The sequence below is a fragment of the Asterias rubens genome, chromosome 13, assembly GCF_902459465.1.
Source record: "Asterias rubens chromosome 13, eAstRub1.3, whole genome shotgun sequence".
NCBI classification, from domain to species: Eukaryota; Metazoa; Echinodermata; class Asteroidea; order Forcipulatida; family Asteriidae; genus Asterias; species Asterias rubens.
The window spans coordinates 11,368,588-11,391,116 of NC_047074.1; the positions used below are offsets into that span (position 1 = coordinate 11,368,588).

General features: G+C 39.1%; 1 protein-coding gene and 1 long non-coding RNA gene across 3 annotated transcripts; both read left to right on the plus strand.

Moving 5' to 3' along the window:
• The first annotated feature begins 4,104 nt into the window (after positions 1-4,104).
• On the plus strand, positions 4,105-6,919 carry LOC117298676 (interferon alpha-inducible protein 27-like protein 2A). The gene is made up of 2 exons (XM_033781995.1): positions 4,105-4,415; positions 6,117-6,919. Exon 2 carries the CDS (start codon positions 6,156-6,158, stop codon positions 6,546-6,548), a length of 393 nt encoding a protein of 130 aa, XP_033637886.1. The 5' UTR covers positions 4,105-4,415; positions 6,117-6,155; the 3' UTR covers positions 6,549-6,919.
• Positions 6,920-13,807: 6,888 nt separating this feature from the next.
• LOC117298935 lies at positions 13,808-16,001 on the plus strand. 2 transcript variants are annotated; one of them, XR_004520014.1, is made up of 3 exons: positions 13,808-14,138; positions 14,589-14,674; positions 15,807-16,001. It is a non-coding gene; the product is annotated as an uncharacterized LOC117298935 (long non-coding RNA). The 2 variants fall into 2 exon arrangements; XR_004520013.1 differs by lacking the exon at positions 15,807-16,001 and adding an exon at positions 15,127-15,177.
• Positions 16,002-22,529: the final 6,528 nt, after the last annotated feature.

Genomic DNA, 22,529 nt, shown 5'->3' on the forward strand with positions numbered 1-22,529 from the left:
CCAAAGGAAACTATGACTTGGTGCAAGCTTGCAACAATAGGACAGGCCGTTTGTATACCGCATACAAAATGTGTATTTTTTTTAACAACATTCAACCATGTGTTTCAAACCAAATATCAGCTCAATGAGAAGAATGAAAGAAAAATCACATAGTTTTACAAAATAATTTATGGTGCTTTAAGATGATTAAAGGCAGTGGACACTATTGGTAATTGCTCAAAATAATTTTTAGCATAAAACCTTTCTTGGTGACGAGTAATGGGAAGAGGTTGATGGTATAAAACATTGTGAGAAACCGCTCCCTCTGAAGTGCCATAGTTTTCGAGAAAGAAGTAATTTTCCACGAATTTGATTTCGAAACCTCAGATTTATAACTTGAGGTCTCTAAATCAACCATCTAAACGCACACAATTTTGTGTGACACGGTATTTTTTTCTTTCATTATTATCTCGCAAGTTCGATGACCGATTGAGCTCAAATTTTCACAGGTTTGTTGTTTTATGCATATGTTTAGAAACACTAACTGTGAAGACTATAGTCTTTGACAATTACCAATAGTGTCCACTGTCTTTAAAAAGGCTTCAGGCCTATAGTTTTTAATATGATTTGAGTGAGAAATTACCTCTGTCTAAAACTAAAATAACTTTACTTTAATAAGCGGAAGTCATTTCTCACGTTTTATACAATCAATACTTGTCCGTTCTTGCTATTCAACTGCAGTTTTTAATATTTGAGTGAGAAATTACCTGTTAAAAAAAAAAAAAAAAAAAAAAAAAAAAAAAACACGTTTAAGACACTGGACACTATTGGTAATTGTCAAAGACCTGTCTTCTCACTTGATGTATATCAACATTATGCATACAAATAATAACACACCTGTGAAAATTTGAGCTCAACTGGTCGTCGAAGTTGCGAGATATTAATGAAAGAAAAAACACCCATGTCGCAGCATGGTCATACGAAGTTGTGTGCTTTCAGATGCTTGATTTCGAGACCTCAAATTCTAAATCTGAGGTCTCGAAATCAAATTAGTGAAACATTACTTCTTTCTCGAAAACTATGTAACTTCAGATGGAGCCGTTTCTCGCAATGTTTCATTCTATCAACCTCTCCCCATTACTCGACACCCAGTAGGGTTTCAAGCTAATAATAATTTTGAGTAATTACCAATAGCGTCCACTGCCTTTAAAAATGCGTATTGAACACTGTGTTCCTTATTAACCAGATATTTTCGACGATGCCCTCTTCACGAGGTTTACACAATCGGTTGGAAAACAATCCTTACCAGTGTTGGCTCATCATTTAGGGTACGGCCATATTGCGTCACTATCCCTGTTTAGATGGCGAGATGAGTGTGCCATCAAGCTGTGTTACCAAAAGCTGTCTTGGGCTTGGCGAGAAATCCGTATCAGCTGGGACACAGATATATTCTCAAACTTAGGTGAGATTTGATCTGATTTAGAATGGAGTATCCTCGTATATTTGACCGTTATTTAAGTGCATGGTTCTTCGACTTCCACACTAGCTAGGAAATGTTTTTGGTATGGCGTCATGTTTTAGAAAAGAACCTTTCTCTTCATGTCAAAACGTGTAGTGTATTCCGGATTCTCGAAGCACGACAACTCGAATTGTTTGCTGCACAGTGCTGGAAAAGACGTCGGATCGGACCACTTTGCAAACTGACCCCATCTTTTAAGTTTTAGTTGTTTTGCTACATCCAGCAGCAATACACCTGGTCGACATTGCCGGGAAAATGCAAGAAAGGTGGGGGTGGGGGACTTCCCAACGGCAACATCCTCTTTGTTTAATGTCATGTTTACAATTAATTAAACACAAAAAATACGCCCGACGGCTTATACTGAAACCCCATACTGACCACAATATTTGAATTTCTTCCACGTAAGAGACCTTGTGCTTCTATTTCTATAATTATGATTACCATGGTATTTTTCTTGAAAAACTGGGCAAAAAAATCTATAAGATTAGCCGTGTCTAGTGATGGTTGTAGAGAAACGAATGGTATACAAAATACTGCATCAACCTTTTTTGACGAAATCGTGGGACTGTTGTACAGTTTGCTGTGACAGACAGTTCTGTTCTATTGATAAAAACAATTTCATGACTCCCTTTATTTTGAAGCACCAATGATGTTTAAAACGAGATATATATAATTCATTAGCTTGTCAGAATATTGGTCTTCATCATTTTGTCAACTGTCTTTAGCTCCGCTATGGGGCACTTTTACCTTCGTGGCCCCCCGGGCCTGGATGTACCTTTTATGATATATTTACGGCCCCAACGTTACACGTAAAGAAAAGAATAAGGCTGAAACCGAAATTTTGCAATGTGGTATTTTGAGTACGTATTTGAAGTCATGGTTGTAAAGAGTGAACCTGGACGTTACATAAACGTTTTAATAACATGTGCGTGAAAGGGAAACGAGAAACGTCTTGCACCAAGACTAGGTCTTATTATGCCCATTTATGGAAGTCACCCATATTTAATCGCCGACCGCGTTTATTAGTTCGCAAAGTAAAAGGAAAACCATGCAATTTCTAGGCAAAGATGTGTGGATCAATGTATTCTACTTTTAAAACATCTTACTAACCAAATGCATTTTATAACAAACAGCTGGTTACAAACGCTTTTCAAAGACCAAATCGACAGATCCAAGGCAAAGTGTTCCTTTAATTGGTTTGTGTGATTGTAAACAAGAGTGGCACTAGACAGTGGCAGTGGACACTACTGGTAATTACTCAAAATAATTATTAGCACAAAAACTTTCTTATTTACGAGTATTGGGGGAGAGGTTGATAGTATAAAACATTGTGAGAACCGGCTCCCTCTGAAGTAATGTAGTTTTCGATTTCGAGAAAGAAGTAATTGTCTACGAATTTGATTTCGAGACCTCGGATTTAATAAATTTTAGCTCTCGAAATCAAGCATCTGAAAACACACAACTTTGTGTGACAAGGGTGTTTTTTCTTTCATTATTATCTCGCAACTTTGACGACCGATTGAGCTAAAATTTTATCATAGTTGTTATTTTATGCATAATGTTGAGATATACCAAGTGAGAAGACTGGTCTTTCACAATTTACCAATAGTGTCCACTGTCTTTAATATCAGAGTAATGCTGTGCGAAAATGGAACATAGGGGTGTCGGAAAATAGGGCTGTCGGAATATAGGGGTGTCGGAACATAGGGTTGTTGGGATATAGGTGTGAGTTCTATGAAGACAAAAATCACAGGCATATTTCACGGGTTGAACGTACTGAGTATACGGTGCTAACACCCATCGGTGTAAGGGTCAAACCAAAACAAACATCAACAAAATATATCTCTTAACAAATGATTGTCACATTTCTTTTGGTAACTTCTTATATTCTGAACTGTTAAAATACACAAACCTTTGTTTGCATTTGTTTTTTTTGTTTGCTTATCGTTGTGTTCCGTTTTAATCTGAGTACATGACAGGGTTTAACTTTTACTTATTGCGTTGTTGTTAATGGAACCCCTGTCCATATGCAATCCCGCCCTCTGAAGTCACTTCAGTTGAACGATGCACCGTATCTTTATATACCGATAGACACTTGTCTGTCTTGGATTGCCACCACAAGCTTTGACTTTTCTGGTTATGCCCCCATTTCCAATTCCCCTCAATATACTTTGTTATTGTTATTTTGATTATCTGCTTGAATATGGAAGTTAATGTATTTTAATGAAATGAAAAATAACCAGCGTCACTTGATCGATTTTGCAGACTTGTATACGTGTACTTCTGGCCAGCTGTATGTCCATAATCATACAGTGCACGCACTTAGGATATGAGCCAACTCCCAGTGCAGCGTTAATTACGTCACCAGCACGGGGAATCTCCGATTACAACGGGAAATCCCGTATACAACAGGAGATTTCGCAACAACCGCTGGAGATCAATTCAAGACGAGCCGATATGATGAAAATACTGTATTGATTTTGTGTATGCCAGATGGGCATGTTTTGAAATCAGCCGTAGACTTGGTTCCAAGTATTTGATCGTGGCTTTTTAGTCGTCCCGATACTATAGCCGCTACAAACAGCGCCCTGTTCTGTTGTGACCAACCTTCGTCATTTAGCCTTAGATTACGAGTAATATAATAGGGCGCATGATAGCTAATAATGTGAGGGCGTTTTTCGTGGCTGAGATGTAGAAGAATAACCAAAATCTAAGACTTGAATCAAGTCTAACTCAGCCGCAGCAAGGCCACGCACAGACATTGCGAAGACTCAAGATTAGGTCGTGTGAGAAAGTGAGAAAGAGTGTGTTGCTTGCAGAGCTTGCAGAACTTGCAGAACTTGCAGAACGTGCAGAACGTGAAATCCACTTTCAGCAATTGTTGCCACCTTCAAGAAAGCCGTTGAACCATTTTCAGGTAACCATGCACGCATGAATAATTGTCACAGTTCAGTTCATGTCATTGTTGGAGGGTCTGGATGCTTTTGTAGAACAGAAAACACAATGTCCAAAGATTTACATTAAACTCACTGAGTTTGAAGATAATGATGGTAGAAAGCTTCTCTTAAAATATTACTTGCTGTGAGGTGCTGTAGTTTTTGAGGAATGAGTAAAACAATGTAATGAAAATAATTTTCGCCTCGTGACACGAACATTATTTGAGCATGTAAAAGGTATTTTCGTGACATTGTTTGACTCTGCATTTCTCAAAAACTATAGCAAATCAGAATATAATTCTAAGGTAAGCTTTCCACTATCATTTTCTTCAGACGGCGCGGTGTACGTGTATAAATCTGTGGACATTGTGTTTTATAATACAAAAAGCACCCACATCCGTTAAAGGAACATTACAGAATTGGTAAGAGCCGCAAAACAGAATAATAAGACTTAAAATAAAACTTACACGGACCATCGATGATGGTTATGTAGAAAGCATCCCTTGAAATATTTCTGTCTGAAATGTCATATTTGGATTTAAATAAAAACATTTATTTCCCGCTTTGGGTTTATCGCTCAGTGAGCGTTTTTGTTATTTTATTCTTGTGAATCGATGTCATGGAAATGTGTAATAGGTTTTTCACTGTGTTCTCGTGACCACGACGGCCGATCGATCTCGTTCTGTATAATATTCCTTTAAAATTGATATTGCCGTTGTTTCCATTGCCTGTAACCGTGGACTGTCCCTCTTTAGTTAAAGGAACATGTTGACTTGGATCGGACGAGTTGGCCTATAAAAAGCGTTTGAATGTTTTACTCCATAAAATAATTGGCGTGCCGTGTGAGTTCACGACGTTTAAAGGAACACGTTGCCTTGGATCGGTCGAGTTGGTCTTTGAAAAGCGTTTGTAACCGTTTGTTATAAAATGCATATGATTAGAAAGATATTTTAACAGTATAATATAATGATCCACACAAGTATCACTCGAAATTGCGTGCTTGTCTTTTTACCTCGTCGACTAACACGGTCGGCCATTTATGGGAGTCAAATGTTTGACTCCCATAAATGGCCGACCGTGTTAGTTCGCAGAGTAAAAGGAAAACCAAGCAATTTCGATGCAAATTTGTGTGGATAATTGTATTCTACTTTTAAATCATCTTTCTAACCATTATGCATTTTATAACAAACGGTTACAAACGCTTTTCATAAACCAACTCGACCGAACCAAGACAATGTGTCCCTCTAAAGGCAGTGGACACTATTGGTAATTGCTCAACAAAATTATTAGCACAAAATCTTACTTGGTAACGAGTAATGGGGAGAGGTTGGTAGTATAAACATTGTGAGAAACGGCTCCCTCTGAAGTAACTAGTTCTCGAGAAAGAAGTAATTTTCCATGAATGTGATTTCGAGAACTCGGAATCAGATTTTGAGGTCTCGAAATCAAGCAACTGAAAGCACCCAACTTCGTGTGACAAGCGCGTTTCATTATTATCTCGTAACCTCGACGTCCAATTGAGTTCAAATTTTCAATTTATTATTATTTTTTTTCATCATAATGTTGAGATACACTAAGTGAGAAGACTGGTCTTTGACACTTACCAAAAGTGTCCAGGTCTTTAAAGCTATGGTATGTAAGTTGTTTGCTGAAATTGAATTCAATTGGTTTACTCTTTGCAGGTCTTCTCTCTGCGAAACAATTGACGTAAATAAAACAAAATGGTTCTCGGATATCTCATTGATGGAGCTTTGGCCGTTGGAGGCGCTGTTGTCGCAGCTCCTCTGGTTGGGTTCACGGCCGCAGGGATTGCAGCGGGGTCTATTGCATCCACTGCGATGTCAGCTGCAGCAGTTGCCGGCAGTGGGGGCGTCGCATCCATGGCTGCTGGTGGAGTGGTGGCCGCTTGTCAGTCGGTAGGAGCGGCCGGGCTGACGGTGAAAAGTGCTGCTGGTGATGGGGGTGCGCCATTAGGTACTGCAGTGGTGGAAGCTATAACATTATTCATCGGCGTTGTGATGGCTTTTTTACAGGCAAGAATGGCACAGGGCTTTAACCCCATATTGGCCCTGGTTGAGATACAGGCACCGCCACCGTTGGAGGAAGAGCCGTAGATTGTCTGCTGTGGAAACGCAAATTACTTCATCTATAAACATTAATTATCAAGGTGTCTGTAAAGAGTACAGCTGCCTTTTAGAACTCTCTCCTCACACGGCGACTCGGTACACTCTCTACCGTTTTTACGCGGGGTCCATTTTCCTAGCCTGAAAATGTGACGTTACACGCCAGAGATTGGCCTCAAGCGTAGGTCAATCCCCTAGCCCTTTAATAATAGGACTCTTTCGCTGTACACAGGAAAGTGTAAGGCCGCCAGGGCTAGTCAATCCCCGTACATTCACATGCAGACGACTGTGAGTGCAGCAGCCAAGCGTCTGTCCAATCAAAACACAGATATTGAAAGCTTACGTCACTGCACGTTTATCCAATGAAATGATTGTATCCAATGGTTCTGAAAAGAAGTGCCTGACTGTGTACCATTGCGGATAAAGACAGGGGACCAGTCTACACAAAGCAATCACACTCGCACCTCAGCACCAAAATTACCAAGATTCTTTGATGTTAAAGAAACACGTTGCCTTGGATCGGACGAGTTGGTCAATAAAAAGTGTTTGAAACCGTTTGTAATGAAAATGCATATGGTTGGAAAGATATTTTAAAAGTAGAATATAATGATCCACACAGTTATCACTCAAAATTGCACGGTTTTCCTTTTACGTCGCGAACTAACGGTCGGCCATTTATGGGAGTCACAAATTTGACGTCCGTGTTTGTCGACGAGGTAAAAGGAAAACCACGCATGTTTGTGTAGATCATTGTATTCGACTTTTACAACATCTTTCTACCCATATGCATTTTATAACAAACGGCTATAGACTGTTTTCAAAGACCAACTCGACCGATCCAAGGCAACGTGTTCCTTTAACAAATCGCTGCCCATTAGCTGCAGTATGGAGCATATTATGCTATTTAAATATTGTGGAAGCGTTAACACGGGGTCAATGTTTCTGACCACTGAGCGGAAAGTCGCTCTTTCAACTAGATCCTCCTGCAAGGGTTAGGGTTAGGGTTAAGGGTTTGGGTTAGGGTTAGGGTTAGGGTTTGGGTTGGGGTTAGGGTTAGGGTTAGGGTTAAGGGTTGGGGTTAGGGTTAGGGTTAAGGGTTTGGGTTGGGGTTAGGTTTAGGGTTAAGGGTTGGGGTTGGGGTTAGGGTTAGGGTTAGGGTTAAGGGTTTGGGTTGGGGTTAGGGTTAGGGTTAAGGGTTTGGGTTGGGGTTAGGGTTAAGGGTTTGGGTTGGGGTTAGGGTTAGGGTTAAGGGTTTAGGTTGGGGTTAGGGTTAGGTTTCCACCAAGTCGGGGCCCCGTACCGGTGTGGCGGATTCAGTCTTCCGCTGGTTGTTGTTGGCGCCATATAGGAGGTTTCATCAGATACGCATTTGAAGCAAATGTAGCTGATACTATTGCGATCCCTATCTTGTCTATAGCAATAGATATGGTTTATTATGTATTTTGTGGGCTGGTGGCTCTCCTTCAATGTATGGGAATGAATAGGGAACGGGCGAAAATGATATTTGTTGTGCTAGCACTCGGACTCTCTACCTACTACCTCCATGAACCTGTCATGCATATCGTAGAGCTCGTCGATTGGGTGGAAGATTGCGAGAAGAAAGGTTTGGATTTAGTTATACAAGCATTACAGAATTGGTCAGAAAAAAATCGCGGAAATCACAGATTTACTTAAAACTTACACGGTATAATGATAATGATAGTAGAAAACATCCCTTGAAATATTTCTGTCTGAAAATGTCATATTTGATTTCAAATAAACAAAAATAATTTCCCGTTCCCTCAGGGAGCGTTTTATTCATTTGTTTGTAATCGGTGTATGCAAAAATGTATTTTGTTTTTTTCCAAATTTTCGTGACCCAGTCGATCGATCTCAAACTTCTACTTCGCGGCCCCAGTAGACCTACATGTAGTAGCAGTGTCCACTGTTGGACATTTTGTAACTGTCAAAGACCAGTATTCTTGACTCGGGTGTATCCCAACACAATGCATAGATAACAAACCTGAGAAAATGGCAACTTTACAAATTGGTCATCCTGGTGAAGAGAATTATGAAGGAAAAACACCATTGTTTCTCAAATGTGTGTGCTTGTATGCATGAATAAAATGCCTTTTGTGAGGGAAATTACCGCTTCAGAGGGAGCCGTTTCTCAGAAATGTTTGCTATACTATCAACAGCTCTCCATTGATAAACATTTAAAGTTTGTATGCTTAACTTAATTTTGAGCAACTACCAAATCATTGCCTTTAAAAATGTAGTTACTTGTTTTCAACTTTATTTATTTACTAAAACAAATATTTAGTTACATGACCTTGATTTAGACTGAACTCGCTGGACTAATTTTTCGAAACCTGTATCACATGACAATATGTCTACACCATGTAAGTTAATGGGCCTATAATGTGCATACATGTTATCTAACCAATGTATAATGGCTAGCTGTCAGAATACAAGTAGTGTTTTCCCCAATAAATTACAAGTTCGTCATCAGTTGTTTGTTCGGTTGGGTCTTGTAGGGAACGAAAAACGATATCAGAAGAACGTCGTATAGCCTCAGGCAGTGTTTTGCTAAAACCAGCACACACAACAAACTACACTATACAAGTCTAGTAGAAATATCTATTGCACAACCAATTCTCGCAATACATTTTTCTGTTTCTGTTGTGTTTTCCAACGTTGAGGAAACTTGGCAATGATTGCAAAAGCACAGGTCACAATGACAATTGCTGAAGGGAAACATATAATACAGATTAACATAGACCTTTTCGCAAATACCGGGGCGCGCGCGTAAAGCTTGGAATTAGGTGCATTGTGGTCTTGCTGGTATCCAAATTTGATCCATATCTATCCCACAATGCACCTCAGTCAACAGTCTGCGCTTGCGCATTGGTATTTGGGTCCGCTGTTAAAGGGTCTATATAACTTTTGTAGGACAAAAAACACAATGTCCACAGATTTACACTAAACTTACACAGTTTGAAGATAATGATAGTAGAAAGCTTCCCTGAAAATACTACGTGCTGAGGTGCTGTAGTTTTTGGGAAATGAGTAAAACAATGTCACGAAGAAAACAATTCGTCTCATGAGACGAAAATTATTTTAAGCATTTACAAACGTATTTTCATGACATTGTTTTACTCATTTCTCAAAAACTACAGCATCTCAGTAATATTTGAAGGGAAGCTTTCCACTATCATTATCTTCAAACCCTGTATAAGCTTAATGTAAATCTATGGACATTTTGAAAAAGTACCCAAATCCTTTTTAAGGAAGCACTGCCCACGCAAAGGAGCAGAAATTATATGTAATTCATATTATATGTACACCACCCAAAGGGTGGGCTGGTGAGGGGAGGGGTGGACTTCCCTCAAAAAATGGGCAAAACAAAACACTAGGTGTGAAAATAGGACACATCAAGAAGAACAAATTTGGCAAGAGAAAGCATGAACACCCCTTTACTTTAAAATGAAAAAAAAAAATTAAGAAACTAGGGACCTATGTTTTAATGCAGGCCCATGGACTGCGCCCCTGATACGGTTTTATACTTCATTACACAAAATAAAAGGTCCGCGAAAAAAGAAATAGGCCAACATGTGTGGCTGATTATCGTGCAGTTTCGTGAAGCATAACCAGGCATAAGCGTTTTTATTATCTTGAATTGAGACGAAGCTTTAAGTTGCGTACTGTGATTGTTCCTTCAAAGGAGTTCGATGTTTGCAACGACAACGACGAATACCCATCTGTACTGCACAGAATGGGCAACCCGCCCACCCCTGTCATCAAATTTATACTAGAAGCTCAAGATGGAAGTAGAGGGTTCCCCAATTGTTCCCATATTTAACACACTTCACTCTCGTAAATATGTAGCCACCCCCCCCCCCCAGTAAATGGAAAAAAAATGTGTTGAATATAGTGGCTTAATTATCAAACCTTTGGCATAACACTCATGGGTGGGGGAGGGGGGGGGGGGGCTTGGGCTTGGTTAAGGACAATAATGTTCTCAATAATGTAGAAATCAAGTTGCAATTATTATTTCAATATTATTTGCAACATTGCAATATTTTAAATTGTGGGCTTGTTTACGCCTCCGATACAGCTTTACACTGCGTGAAGTTCAAGGCCACCAGTACACAAAGCGATGATGTACAGTACAGTGTGTGCACCAAAAGAAAGGTGTGCGCCAATGTAATACACTGAGTCTGGGTACATGACTACTAGTCCGTGATGGGGGAATTCCCCCGTTGAGCAATAGCTGATAAGGACACGGACTGGGTGCTGTTGTGCTATAAAAAGCTTTTGTTATGAATTATGGTTCGGAAGGTGTACACAAAAAAATGGTGTCGCCCACTCCCAAGACAAGGTCAAATAATGTCATTGCGCCGTGCCAGTGTTTGAGGGTAGGCCGCAAGACCGCTCTTAACAGTTGAGCATCAATTTGTCGTGCGACTCATGGGTTCTGGTGGTCTTCGAACTGAAAACGTTCATTAGCATTTTAAATTGCTTCAAACCTTGTTTATCTGACTCTTCTACAACTTGGCGTGTGTGAGTTATTTGCAAGCAGCAACACTGAATACAGATGAGCGATCAATTGATATAAACCCATTCAAGGTAGGACCGTATATCTTTTTTTTTTTTTTTTTTTTTTTTTAAACAAATAAGTATGGGCCTACAGTTAACCTGATTGGAAAAGAATACATAAGTATAAAAAACAAATAACAAAAAAATAAAACAAATGAGAAGGTGAAAAGCACAAAATATTCGGCTCTGTTCCGATCCATGTTGATTGCGAGGTGAGTATTCAATGTATTTGGTTTGCGGATGTGTGTGTGTTTACTTGCCTGGTAGATTTGTATTTGTTCTTTAAAGAATTGTTTATTATAGAACATCATTGGGCCTAGTAGGTCATATCTTGCATACTAATTTAAGGTTTGTTGAGCCTTTATGATTTATTATATAGAATTTTCTCGTTGGTTCTTGATTCGGTGGTCTTTTATATTTCTAATTATATTTATCTTTATTAAGATTATTTCTCTATCTTTGGTAACATATCTTTTAGCTCCGCACCACTTCCGTCTTGGGCGAAGCCGTCCGTGACAGTCTGCAAATCAAACTAAACCTTTGCGAATTTGAGTTAACATATTGGTGAGTTAAAAAATCCTTACCAACTGAGATCATTATCCCGGCATTCGACACTTAATTAGCTGTAACTATATATATCACTCATTTTACATTACTCATTTCGTTCACAATTTTGTTTAACTGTTGTAATTTTTACAAGTTTTTCACAAGCGTTTGTATTCTGAAAATTTTAATAATTTGTAAGAAACTATGTTCACATGACAATATGTCTACACCATGTAAGTTAATGGGCCTATAATGTGCATACATGTTATCTAACCAATGTATAATGGCTAGCTGTCAGAATACAAGTAGTGTTTTCCCCAATAAATTACAAGTTCGTCATCAGTTGTTTGTTCGGTTGGGTCTTGTAGGGAACGAAAAACGATATCAGAAGAACGTCGTATAGCCTCAGGCAGTGTTTTGCTAAAACCAGCACACACAACAAACTACACTATACAAGTCTAGTAGAAATATCTATTGCACAACCAATTCTCGCAATACATTTTTCTGTTTCTGTTGTGTTTTCCAACGTTGAGGAAACTTGGCAATGATTGCAAAAGCACAGGTCACAATGACAATTGCTGAAGGGAAACATATAATACAGATTAACATAGACCTTTTCGCAAATACCGGGGCGCGCGCGTAAAGCTTGGAATTAGGTGCATTGTGGTCTTGCTGGTATCCAAATTTGATCCATATCTATCCCACAATGCACCTCAGTCAACAGTCTGCGCTTGCGCATTGGTATTTGGGTCCGCTGTTAAAGGGTCTATATAACTTTTGTAGGACAAAAAACACAATGTCCACAGATTTACACTAAACTTACACAGTTTGAAGATAATGATAGTAGAAAGCTTCCCTGAAAATACTACGTGCTGAGGTGCTGTAGTTTTTGGGAAATGAGTAAAACAATGTCACGAAGAAAACAATTCGTCTCATGAGACGAAAATTATTTTAAGCATTTACAAACGTATTTTCATGACATTGTTTTACTCATTTCTCAAAAACTACAGCATCTCAGTAATATTTGAAGGGAAGCTTTCCACTATCATTATCTTCAAACCCTGTATAAGCTTAATGTAAATCTATGGACATTTTAAAAAAGTACCCAAATCCTTTTTAAGGAAGCACTGCCCACGCAAAGGAGCAGAAATTATATGTAATTCATATTATATGTACACCACCCAAAGGGTGGGCTGGTGAGGGGAGGGGTGGACTTCCCTCAAAAAATGGGCAAAACAAAACACTAGGTGTGAAAATAGGACACATCAAGAAGAACAAATTTGGCAAGAGAAAGCATGAACACCCCTTTACTTTAAAATGAAAAAAAAAAATTAAGAAACTAGGGACCTATGTTTTAATGCAGGCCCATGGACTGCGCCCCTGATACGGTTTTATACTTCATTACACAAAATAAAAGGTCCGCGAAAAAAGAAATAGGCCAACATGTGTGGCTGATTATCGTGCAGTTTCGTGAAGCATAACCAGGCATAAGCGTTTTTATTATCTTGAATTGAGACGAAGCTTTAAGTTGCGTACTGTGATTGTTCCTTCAAAGGAGTTCGATGTTTGCAACGACAACGACGAATACCCATCTGTACTGCACAGAATGGGCAACCCGCCCACCCCTGTCATCAAATTTATACTAGAAGCTCAAGATGGAAGTAGAGGGTTCCCCAATTGTTCCCATATTTAACACACTTCACTCTCGTAAATATGTAGCCACCCCCCCCCCAGTAAATGGAAAAAAAATGTGTTGAATATAGTGGCTTAATTATCAAACCTTTGGCATAACACTCATGGGTGGGGGAGGGGGGGGGGGCTTGGGCTTGGTTAAGGACAATAATGTTCTCAATAATGTAGAAATCAAGTTGCAATTATTATTTCAATATTATTTGCAACATTGCAATATTTTAAATTGTGGGCTTGTTTACGCCTCCGATACAGCTTTACACTGCGTGAAGTTCAAGGCCACCCAGTACACAAAGCGATGATGTACAGTACAGTGTGTGCACCAAAAGAAAGGTGTGCGCCAATGTAATACACTGAGTCTGGGTACATGACTACTAGTCCGTGATGGGGGAATTCCCCCGTTGAGCAATAGCTGATAAGGACACGGACTGGGTGCTGTTGTGCTATAAAAAGCTTTTGTTATGAATTATGGTTCGGAAGGTGTACACAAAAAAATGGTGTCGCCCACTCCCAAGACAAGGTCAAATAATGTCATTGCGCCGTGCCAGTGTTTGAGGGTAGGCCGCAAGACCGCTCTTAACAGTTGAGCATCAATTTGTCGTGCGACTCATGGGTTCTGGTGGTCTTCGAACTGAAAACGTTCATTAGCATTTTAAATTGCTTCAAACCTTGTTTATCTGACTCTTCTACAACTTGGCGTGTGTGAGTTATTTGCAAGCAGCAACACTGAATACAGATGAGCGATCAATTGATATAAACCCATTCAAGGTAGGACCGTATATCTTTTTTTTTTTTTTTTTTTTTTTTTTTAAACAAATAAGTATGGGCCTACAGTTAACCTGATTGGAAAAGAATACATAAGTATAAAAAACAAATAACAAAAAAATAAAACAAATGAGAAGGTGAAAAGCACAAAATATTCGGCTCTGTTCCGATCCATGTTGATTGCGAGGTGAGTATTCAATGTATTTGGTTTGCGGATGTGTGTGTGTTTACTTGCCTGGTAGATTTGTATTTGTTCTTTAAAGAATTGTTTATTATAGAACATCATTGGGCCTAGTAGGTCATATCTTGCATACTAATTTAAGGTTTGTTGAGCCTTTATGATTTATTATATAGAATTTTCTCGTTGGTTCTTGATTCGGTGGTCTTTTATATTTCTAATTATATTTATCTTTATTAAGATTATTTCTCTATCTTTGGTAACATATCTTTTAGCTCCGCACCACTTCCGTCTTGGGCGAAGCCGTCCGTGACAGTCTGCAAATCAAACTAAACCTTTGCGAATTTGAGTTAACATATTGGTGAGTTAAAAAATCCTTACCAACTGAGATCATTATCCCGGCATTCGACACTTAATTAGCTGTAACTATATATATAAATACTATGGATTTGATTCCATTGAATCGAATATGCCTCTCCCTCGAAACACGACTAAATACATCAAAATGACAATAATGACATTGTTATCTTCAAGATGTCGACAATCCAATAACATTTATCTTTATGACATCAACATTCGTCTGGGAAAGTCAACTTGTGAGACAATTTTTGTGTTATAATTAGGCTGCATAAACGTGGTGTTGGTTACTCGAAATAGATTCTTTCGATATGTCTTCTTATCCCGAGTTAGTTGTCGTTCCTCCTCACGGGAAAAACATGTTCCTTTATCTCACCAAAATCGTTATTGAAGTGAGGCACTTTCCCCAATTATATGTAGGCTTCCCCATGTAGATGTTTTTTCTTGATTTCCCAGATAAGTTTAATTCTCAGGAATTCTCAAAAGTGACCGGTGTGACAAGATATTCTGTGCCCCCCGACCCCCCCCACCCCACCCCCAGTATGGCGAACCGCGTGTATACACACCACATACATACAGAACCTTGTATTCTTTGTCTGTGGTACAAACGTAATTTTGAAGCATCCTTCTGAATCAGCCCATGTAAATGTCTCTTAAAGACACTTGACGATATCGGTAAGTGTCGAAGACCAGTCTTCTCACTTCGTGTATCCCAACTATATGCATACAATAACAATACTCTGAAAATTTGAGCTCAATGTTGTGTGATTTCTGATGCTTGATTTCGAAACATCAAAATCTAATTCTGTGGTCTGGAAGTCAAGTTCGTGGAAAATTACTTATTTCTCAAAACCTGTGTCACTTCAGAGGGAGCTGTTTCTCACAATGTTTTATACTTATCAACAGCTCACCATTACTCGTTACCAAGTAAGTTTTTATGCTACAAAATTATTGTCCAATAAGTGTCCATCGCCTTTAATAATGAGGGACAGAATCCCCGGCGGACAGATTTACCTGAATGGGACACCGGTCATTGTGTGACTTTAAGAGGAAGGGGGGGGGGGGGTATAGTAGTGGCGTTGTCCTTTTCCTCTGCTGTTTCAATTAACTTATTTTTATTTGTATTTCGACCATAGCCACGCAAGTGCTTTATGATGTGGCTGGTTCTTCTGGTTCCGTTGTGTGCGATCCCATTCGTTGCAAGTTTCTTCTTTACCATCATCCGACTAATGTGTAAGGATACTTCACTTGAATTATTTGTAAAACTGTTGTTGCATGTCATGTATATACCATCAAAAATTGGTGAATATGCAGCTCGCCGGGTGGTGGCTAAGTATACTGGTCGTAGCCTGGATCTGGAGTGAACCCTACCAGGACCGAGAAGGGGGGCGGGGTAAGCTCTTATAAACAAAATATAAATGCATTAAAGACAATTGACACTACTGGTAATTGTCAAAGACCAGTCTTCTCACCCCTTGGTGTATCTCAACATATACATTATACAAACTCGATACTTAGTGTATCGCAACATATACATGAGAAAAAGAATCTTCTGAAACTTTGAGCTCAATCGGTCTTCGAAGTTGCGAGATAATAATAAAGAAGAAACATCCTTGTCACACGATGTCGTGTGCTTTCATAATGCTTGATTTCAAGACCTCCAATTCTAAATCTGAGGTCTCGAAATCAAATTCGTGGAAAATTACTTCTCGAAAAATACGTTACTTCAGAGGGAGCCGTTTCTCGCAATGTTTTATACTATCAACCTCTCCCCATACTCTCTACCAAGTAAGGTTTTATGCTAATAATTATTTTTAGTAATTACCAATAGTGTCCACTGCCTTTAACAAATGTATTCACTTAAACATTTCAGTTGAGACTGTTTAAGTTAGAATTTATTGCACTTTTGCTAAATTGCATAACAACTAATTGAGAAGTGCTTTCGAGTGAACAATTCGCATTTCTTATAATTATTGAATCATGTAGGCTATAGGCCTGGGCGACTAGTGCGGCTATGTGTCCTAGTTGCGACTATTAATGGATGGTTGCTAAGTTGAGCCGCGACTACTTCAAAAATAGTCGTGACTACCTTTTTGGTGAACCAAACATGTGACACAATCCTTCAGTCCTCTCAGCTGGAATTGCACCAGCGGGAAACATTGCCACAACGCATCTTGAGAACTAAAAATTAGTCGTGACTGGCTTTTTACTCTCGACTATTTGAGGTATTTCACTAGTCGCTCAGGGCCTCAATTTTAGAGGAAAATGTTGAAAGTACAAAAGTGGCCATGAAGTTTGGAGACCCACGTCACACCAGGGCCCAATTTCATAGAGCTGCTATTAGCACAACAATTTTCTTAGCGTGAAAGTTTTGCCTTGATAAAAACAGGATTACCAACCAAATTTCCATGTGATTTTCAGGATAAGCAAACAACAGCTGAATACCTGCCAGTAACTATAGCAATATGCAACAAATGGAATTGTTTGTAGTTCTGTTTTCCAAGGAAGACATTTCTTGCGAAGCAAATTTGTGTGCTTAGCAGCTCTATGAAATTGGCCCATGGTCGGAAATCACTTTAACTTGATTGTTTGTTGCCATTAGTTGCTTTACATTTTCTCTGTCAATTTCGGAAAATGAGCAGCCAAATAACGAAGAAAAAAACTTTATGGTGCCCCAGGTAAAGTCTACTGGAAAAACAAAATAAAGAAATAAGGTTCGCTTGATTTAAAAGAGAAGGTACGAAACAGTTGCCTTTTACAGTTTATCTATTTATTCGTATTTTTTAGTCATATTTATTTGAATCCTCGTTGAGCGAAATTGATTGCCTCTCAACGAAATTGAAAATGATTAAATCAGCAAAATGTCTAGTCGAACCAGCTTTGCTAAATTGAATGATGAATGGGTGTCATAAAAAATAATGAGTGTGCTAGGAACTTCAAGAATATAAAAATGCCTTCAAACGAAATGGAATGACCGAATTCTGAAATTGAACGCACTACAAACCGGAGATGCAAAATAGCTTTAAAACGAACGCATGAAAATTAAATTGGCTGCTCATTTTCCGAAAATTGACCGAGAAAACCTATATTAAGATTTACCTGAAGAAGAAAAAGAACACACACAAATAGAAACTCCTTTGTGTTTTGTTTGGAGTGATATCTAAGAGGGTGATGCCGTTTCTGTTTACATTTACATGAATATTAACTTGCGAACAAGAAATCAGCTGTTGCAAACTGCTCACAACAAGTACTGCTTACAACCAAACAAATTATTATAATTATGTGCACATTTTTTGATCTGTGAAAAAAACTTTAAAACTTACGGGTACAACTACGTGTAAATCTCTGTTGTGTGAGTTTCGTCTCATAAAGCTACTTTTTAAACAGATAGGCCTACTCTCTAAAAACATTGCTTAGATTTTCAACACTTTTTTCACACGTTGAACCTAAAATATGTTTAGATTTTTGTGTGTTTTTGAATGCTACAATTCATGTAAGCAGGTGTGAAAATGAAAAAAATATGTTATTATTTTAAACATGTTTAAGTAGTGGGTTCAACAAAATGAGTTTAAACTCTAAACACTGTTTAGACAGTGTAGTTTTATGAGCCAACATTTGAAACATTTGAAAAGTGCCTTCTGTTGACATTTTGTTTTCCACCATGTACAAAACGCGTTAAGGAAATTTGTTGTATAAAGTTGTATGGTGAGACAGTTTTTAAAAAGCGGCATTCACTTCTCGGAGAAAACAAAGTGTAGGTTTTCCGGCCAGTTTCGGAAAAAGACCAGCCAATTTAACCATCAAGCTATTCTATTTCGCGCGAAATCGAATGCTACTGAAAAGGGTAATTCGATTTCGTTTTATGATTAGTCAAATGTAATGTTGCTTCATTCGATTTAACAAAATAATCATTCAATTTAACAATTCATCACAACAGCATTCAAATTCGCAGACGCTTCTTGAGGTGTGTGTGTCTCGAAAAAGAACGACACTACGCTAAATTGAACAGAGTGCTAAAGGAATTTGACTCGACCCAAAACGAAATTGAATGGCCGAATTCTGAATTTGAAACGCAGTAACAACTGGAGAGGCCAAACAGCTTAAATTCGAGCGCATGAAAATGAAATTGGCTGCTCATTTGCCGAATTTGACCGAGAAAACCTATATTGAAACCAACAAAATCTTAAAGAAGAAAAAAATCGATGCGTCTTGTTTGCTATGATATCCGTAGAGCGTTGTTGTTTTTGTTTACGTTGTTATTGAGTTAGAGGTCTTAATGTAATTTATCATTCAGACGTGAACTGTTTAAAGGCGCTGGACACATAATTATGATATTATATCTTAACAAATCATAACTGGTTAACACGTTTTTACATGCTAAAATTGAGACGAAAATTATTTTCGTGACACTGTTTTACTCATTTCTCAAAATATCAATATTTTCAAACTTCGTAAGTTTACCGTACATATGTGGACATTTTGTGTTTTATAAGAAACAGGTACATGGACCCTTTAAGCAGAGGGGGCTGTTTTTCACAATGTTTTAGATCAACATCTCTACATAGCTTGGTCGGGTAGCACAATAGCGCAAAATATAAAACAAACTAAACAAAAGAACAAATTAAAACAAGAAAATAAAACTCCAACGCCTTGGTCAAGTCTATGTTTGATTGACTAACCCTAACCCTAACCCTAACCCTCACCCTCACCAATCAAAACAAGTGTACGTTACACGAAGATTTGCGCGACCATTATTTTCGGCATACATTTTGCTGTTGTTGGGTTTTCCCAGGCTGGGCTACTTGCCAATAATTACACCAAACATATTGATTCAGGTTAATTGACCTTAATATAGACGCTGTGAACTATGTTTACATTCAAACCGCCCTCTGTTGAAAAAAATACTGTATACGTCATGTTTCGCCGGGCAAAAAGACACGTAGTCATGGTAAGATTGCGTACACTTTCTAGCTGGCTGCCAAAACACAAAGGCTTTGCCCGGCGGTATGCGCGCGAGTCATGTTATGGTTTTCGTGTGACGTCAGAGGTCACATCGTCTATAGGTCAAATTTGGCAAATGAGCAGCCAATTTTCAAAATTGTTATTTTGAATGATTATCTTTGTTAAATCGAATTACGAAACCAAATTCAGTTGCATTCGATTTCGCGCGAAACAAAATAGCTCGGTGGTTAAAATTGGCTGCTCATTAATTGCCGAAATTGACCGAGAAAACCTATAGCTGAGAAACGTAGCCTACCACAAAATACACCTATAGGGATTCACGAGTTCCCATAGCCTCCGATACTAGCTTGACATCAAGTTCAAGGCCAGATACATGTCCAGCGGATAAGGGGAAAAATTGTGCACTTTTTGGTAAAAGCATGAAACTTGGCACACGTGTAGTTGATACCAATACATGAAATTTTAGATATAGTGCCATCTCTGAATTGGCCCGTGGTGGCCTTGGCGGCCATTTTCAAAAATGGCGGCCAATTCTGATATAAAACTACATAACTCAGAAAATAAGAGGCCTAAAATCTTCATTCCAGTGACTTTGCATATGTTTTCAGAGTCTAACAGTTCAAAAAAAGCATTGTTGAGTGTATCAGACTTTTATGTCCGCCATTTTCAAAATGGCGTCCTTGTTTTTCAAAATGGCCGCCAATTCTAATATAAATTTACATAACTCAGAAAATAAGAGGCCTAAAATCTTCATTCCAGTGACTTTGCATATGTTTGCAGAGTCAAACATTTCAAAAAAAGCATTGTTGAGTGTGTCAGACTTTTATGTCCGCCATTTTCAAAATGGCGTCCTTGTTTTTCAAAATGGCCGCCAATTCTGATGATATAAAACTACATAACTCGAAAAGTAAGAGGCCTAGAATCTTCATTCCAGTGACTTTGTATATGTTTGCAGATTCTCACACTTAAAAAAAATGCACTATTGTGTGTGTCAGACTATTAGGTGCACCATTTTTAAAATGGTGTCCTTATTTCGATGGCAAAACATTCCATATGTCAAGAACTCAACAGCATTTGGCCTTTATTCTTGGGACGATTTATAGTTCTAAGGTTCAAAGGCTTGAATAAACTTACAAGTTGTAAGAAAAGCATGATTCCAGTTTAAATACTCTGCACATACCCAGTAGATATCACAATATTGCTCACCTATTTGAAAGAGCAAAATAAAACAAATCTTGGAAATCTGTTACTAGCAAGAGCCTCCACATTTGCACAGGGCTGTGCATGTCAGTGCAGCTTTCATGCACTTGCATTTAGCTCCACATCCCTTGGTGCAACCACAGCGCAAAAGTTCTTGGCACACTTTCCTTGCCTCAGGACGGCTGCTCCAGTAGACTTCCCACTTTCCACCCTCAATCCTTGTCCAGCCCCAACGTCAGGTGAAGGAAGCACCATATGTGGCACAACGGCCTGGCTCCAACAATGTCCAGCTTGATAAACAGCTCTCCTCAGATGCTGGAGAAGAGCACCTTGTGATGGTGGAATGTTGCTAACATCGCGGCCTTTCCTGGAAAACAGGTCTACCCTTGCCTCATTAACGGTGCTGTTGGTGCTCGTTTTGTCATAAAGGAGAGTTACAAATCTCTCCAGGGTGCCCATAGACGCATCTACGTCTGCCAGTTGTGGTTGCCTCATCAGCGCATCAAACTCTCTTGTGACTTCAGGATATACACTCCAGGTGTCCCAGGCTGTCCTCTTCCCCTTCCAGCAAAACAGGACACAGTATCACATCCAGTGAAGGCATGAAACATGGAAGCGTAAGGCACTTATCTCGACCAATGGCAGCATAGATCCTGTGTGCAGCAATCATTCGAAAATGTTTACCTGTGCCAAAGGCTACCCACAATTCAGCTAGTGATGCAAAGAGCTGTGCAAAGACATACACAGCCAGCACAACAACATCGCTGTCCACGGTGCGGATATGAATTCTGTTGTAGTGTTTGACTGCATCAGCGATGTGAACCATTATGCGGCTGTCTGCTTCCTCATGTGAACAAGGGGCTAGTCCTTCTGTGCATCTCGGCTGCCTGCAAACAACATCCTCATTCAGGGTGCTGATGATTTGCTTGTCTGTTGGTATGGTTACAACTTCCCTACTTAAGAATGCAAACAATTCTTTCTTGTTTTCAGCAAGCCTCAAGAAATCCCCCCAGTTTTTAGGAACTGCATATTTTGGATCTACCCGACGACGAACCCCCTTCCCTCTCTTTTCTCTTGTTTGCTCTTTCAAGGTGTCCGGCCTGTGCTCATCCCAGATGACATCTACTCTTTGTGATTTGTCCAAATGCAACTTTACGTATGGAAGGAATACGACCTGAGCATATTCCTTGAATGTATGTGCTGATCCAGGCTTCAACATATTCACAATAGCAGGTCCATCTAAGATGACCACGTCACCAACTGGACTTGGCTCCTCTTCCTCATCCTCTGGCACTGCTTCTTCAAGGCATCGAACAATGTCAGATTTTGTGCCAAGTCTAAGCTTTCCCCTGTCTGACAGTGATGGTGGGCATGTTTGATTCTCATGAGAGAAAAATTCCTGAAGATTACCATCTCGAACTTGGCAAGCAACGTATAGTCTTGAGAAGAGATTCCGATCGCTTTTCACTGCTGACATGAGCTCCTGAGCTTTTGACTTTTTACGCACTCGAGGCGAGCCGAAAAGACAAAGCATATTCTTCTTTATGGTATCATCTAATGGCTTTGTCCTGTCAATAAGGCGTTCTGTAACGAAAGTGTTGTACTGCTTGAAACCAACCTCTTCGATCTTATACAGAGTGTCCACGACAGGCTTATCTGCGATATCCCTTGTGTCTAGAACTAGCAGGTCGCCACTG

What these genes read in the sequence shown, in the direction of transcription:
- LOC117298676 (XM_033781995.1), top strand. Translation starts at nt 6,156, where the DNA reads ATGGTTCTCGGATATCTCATTGATGGAGCTTTGGCCGTTGGAGGCGCT.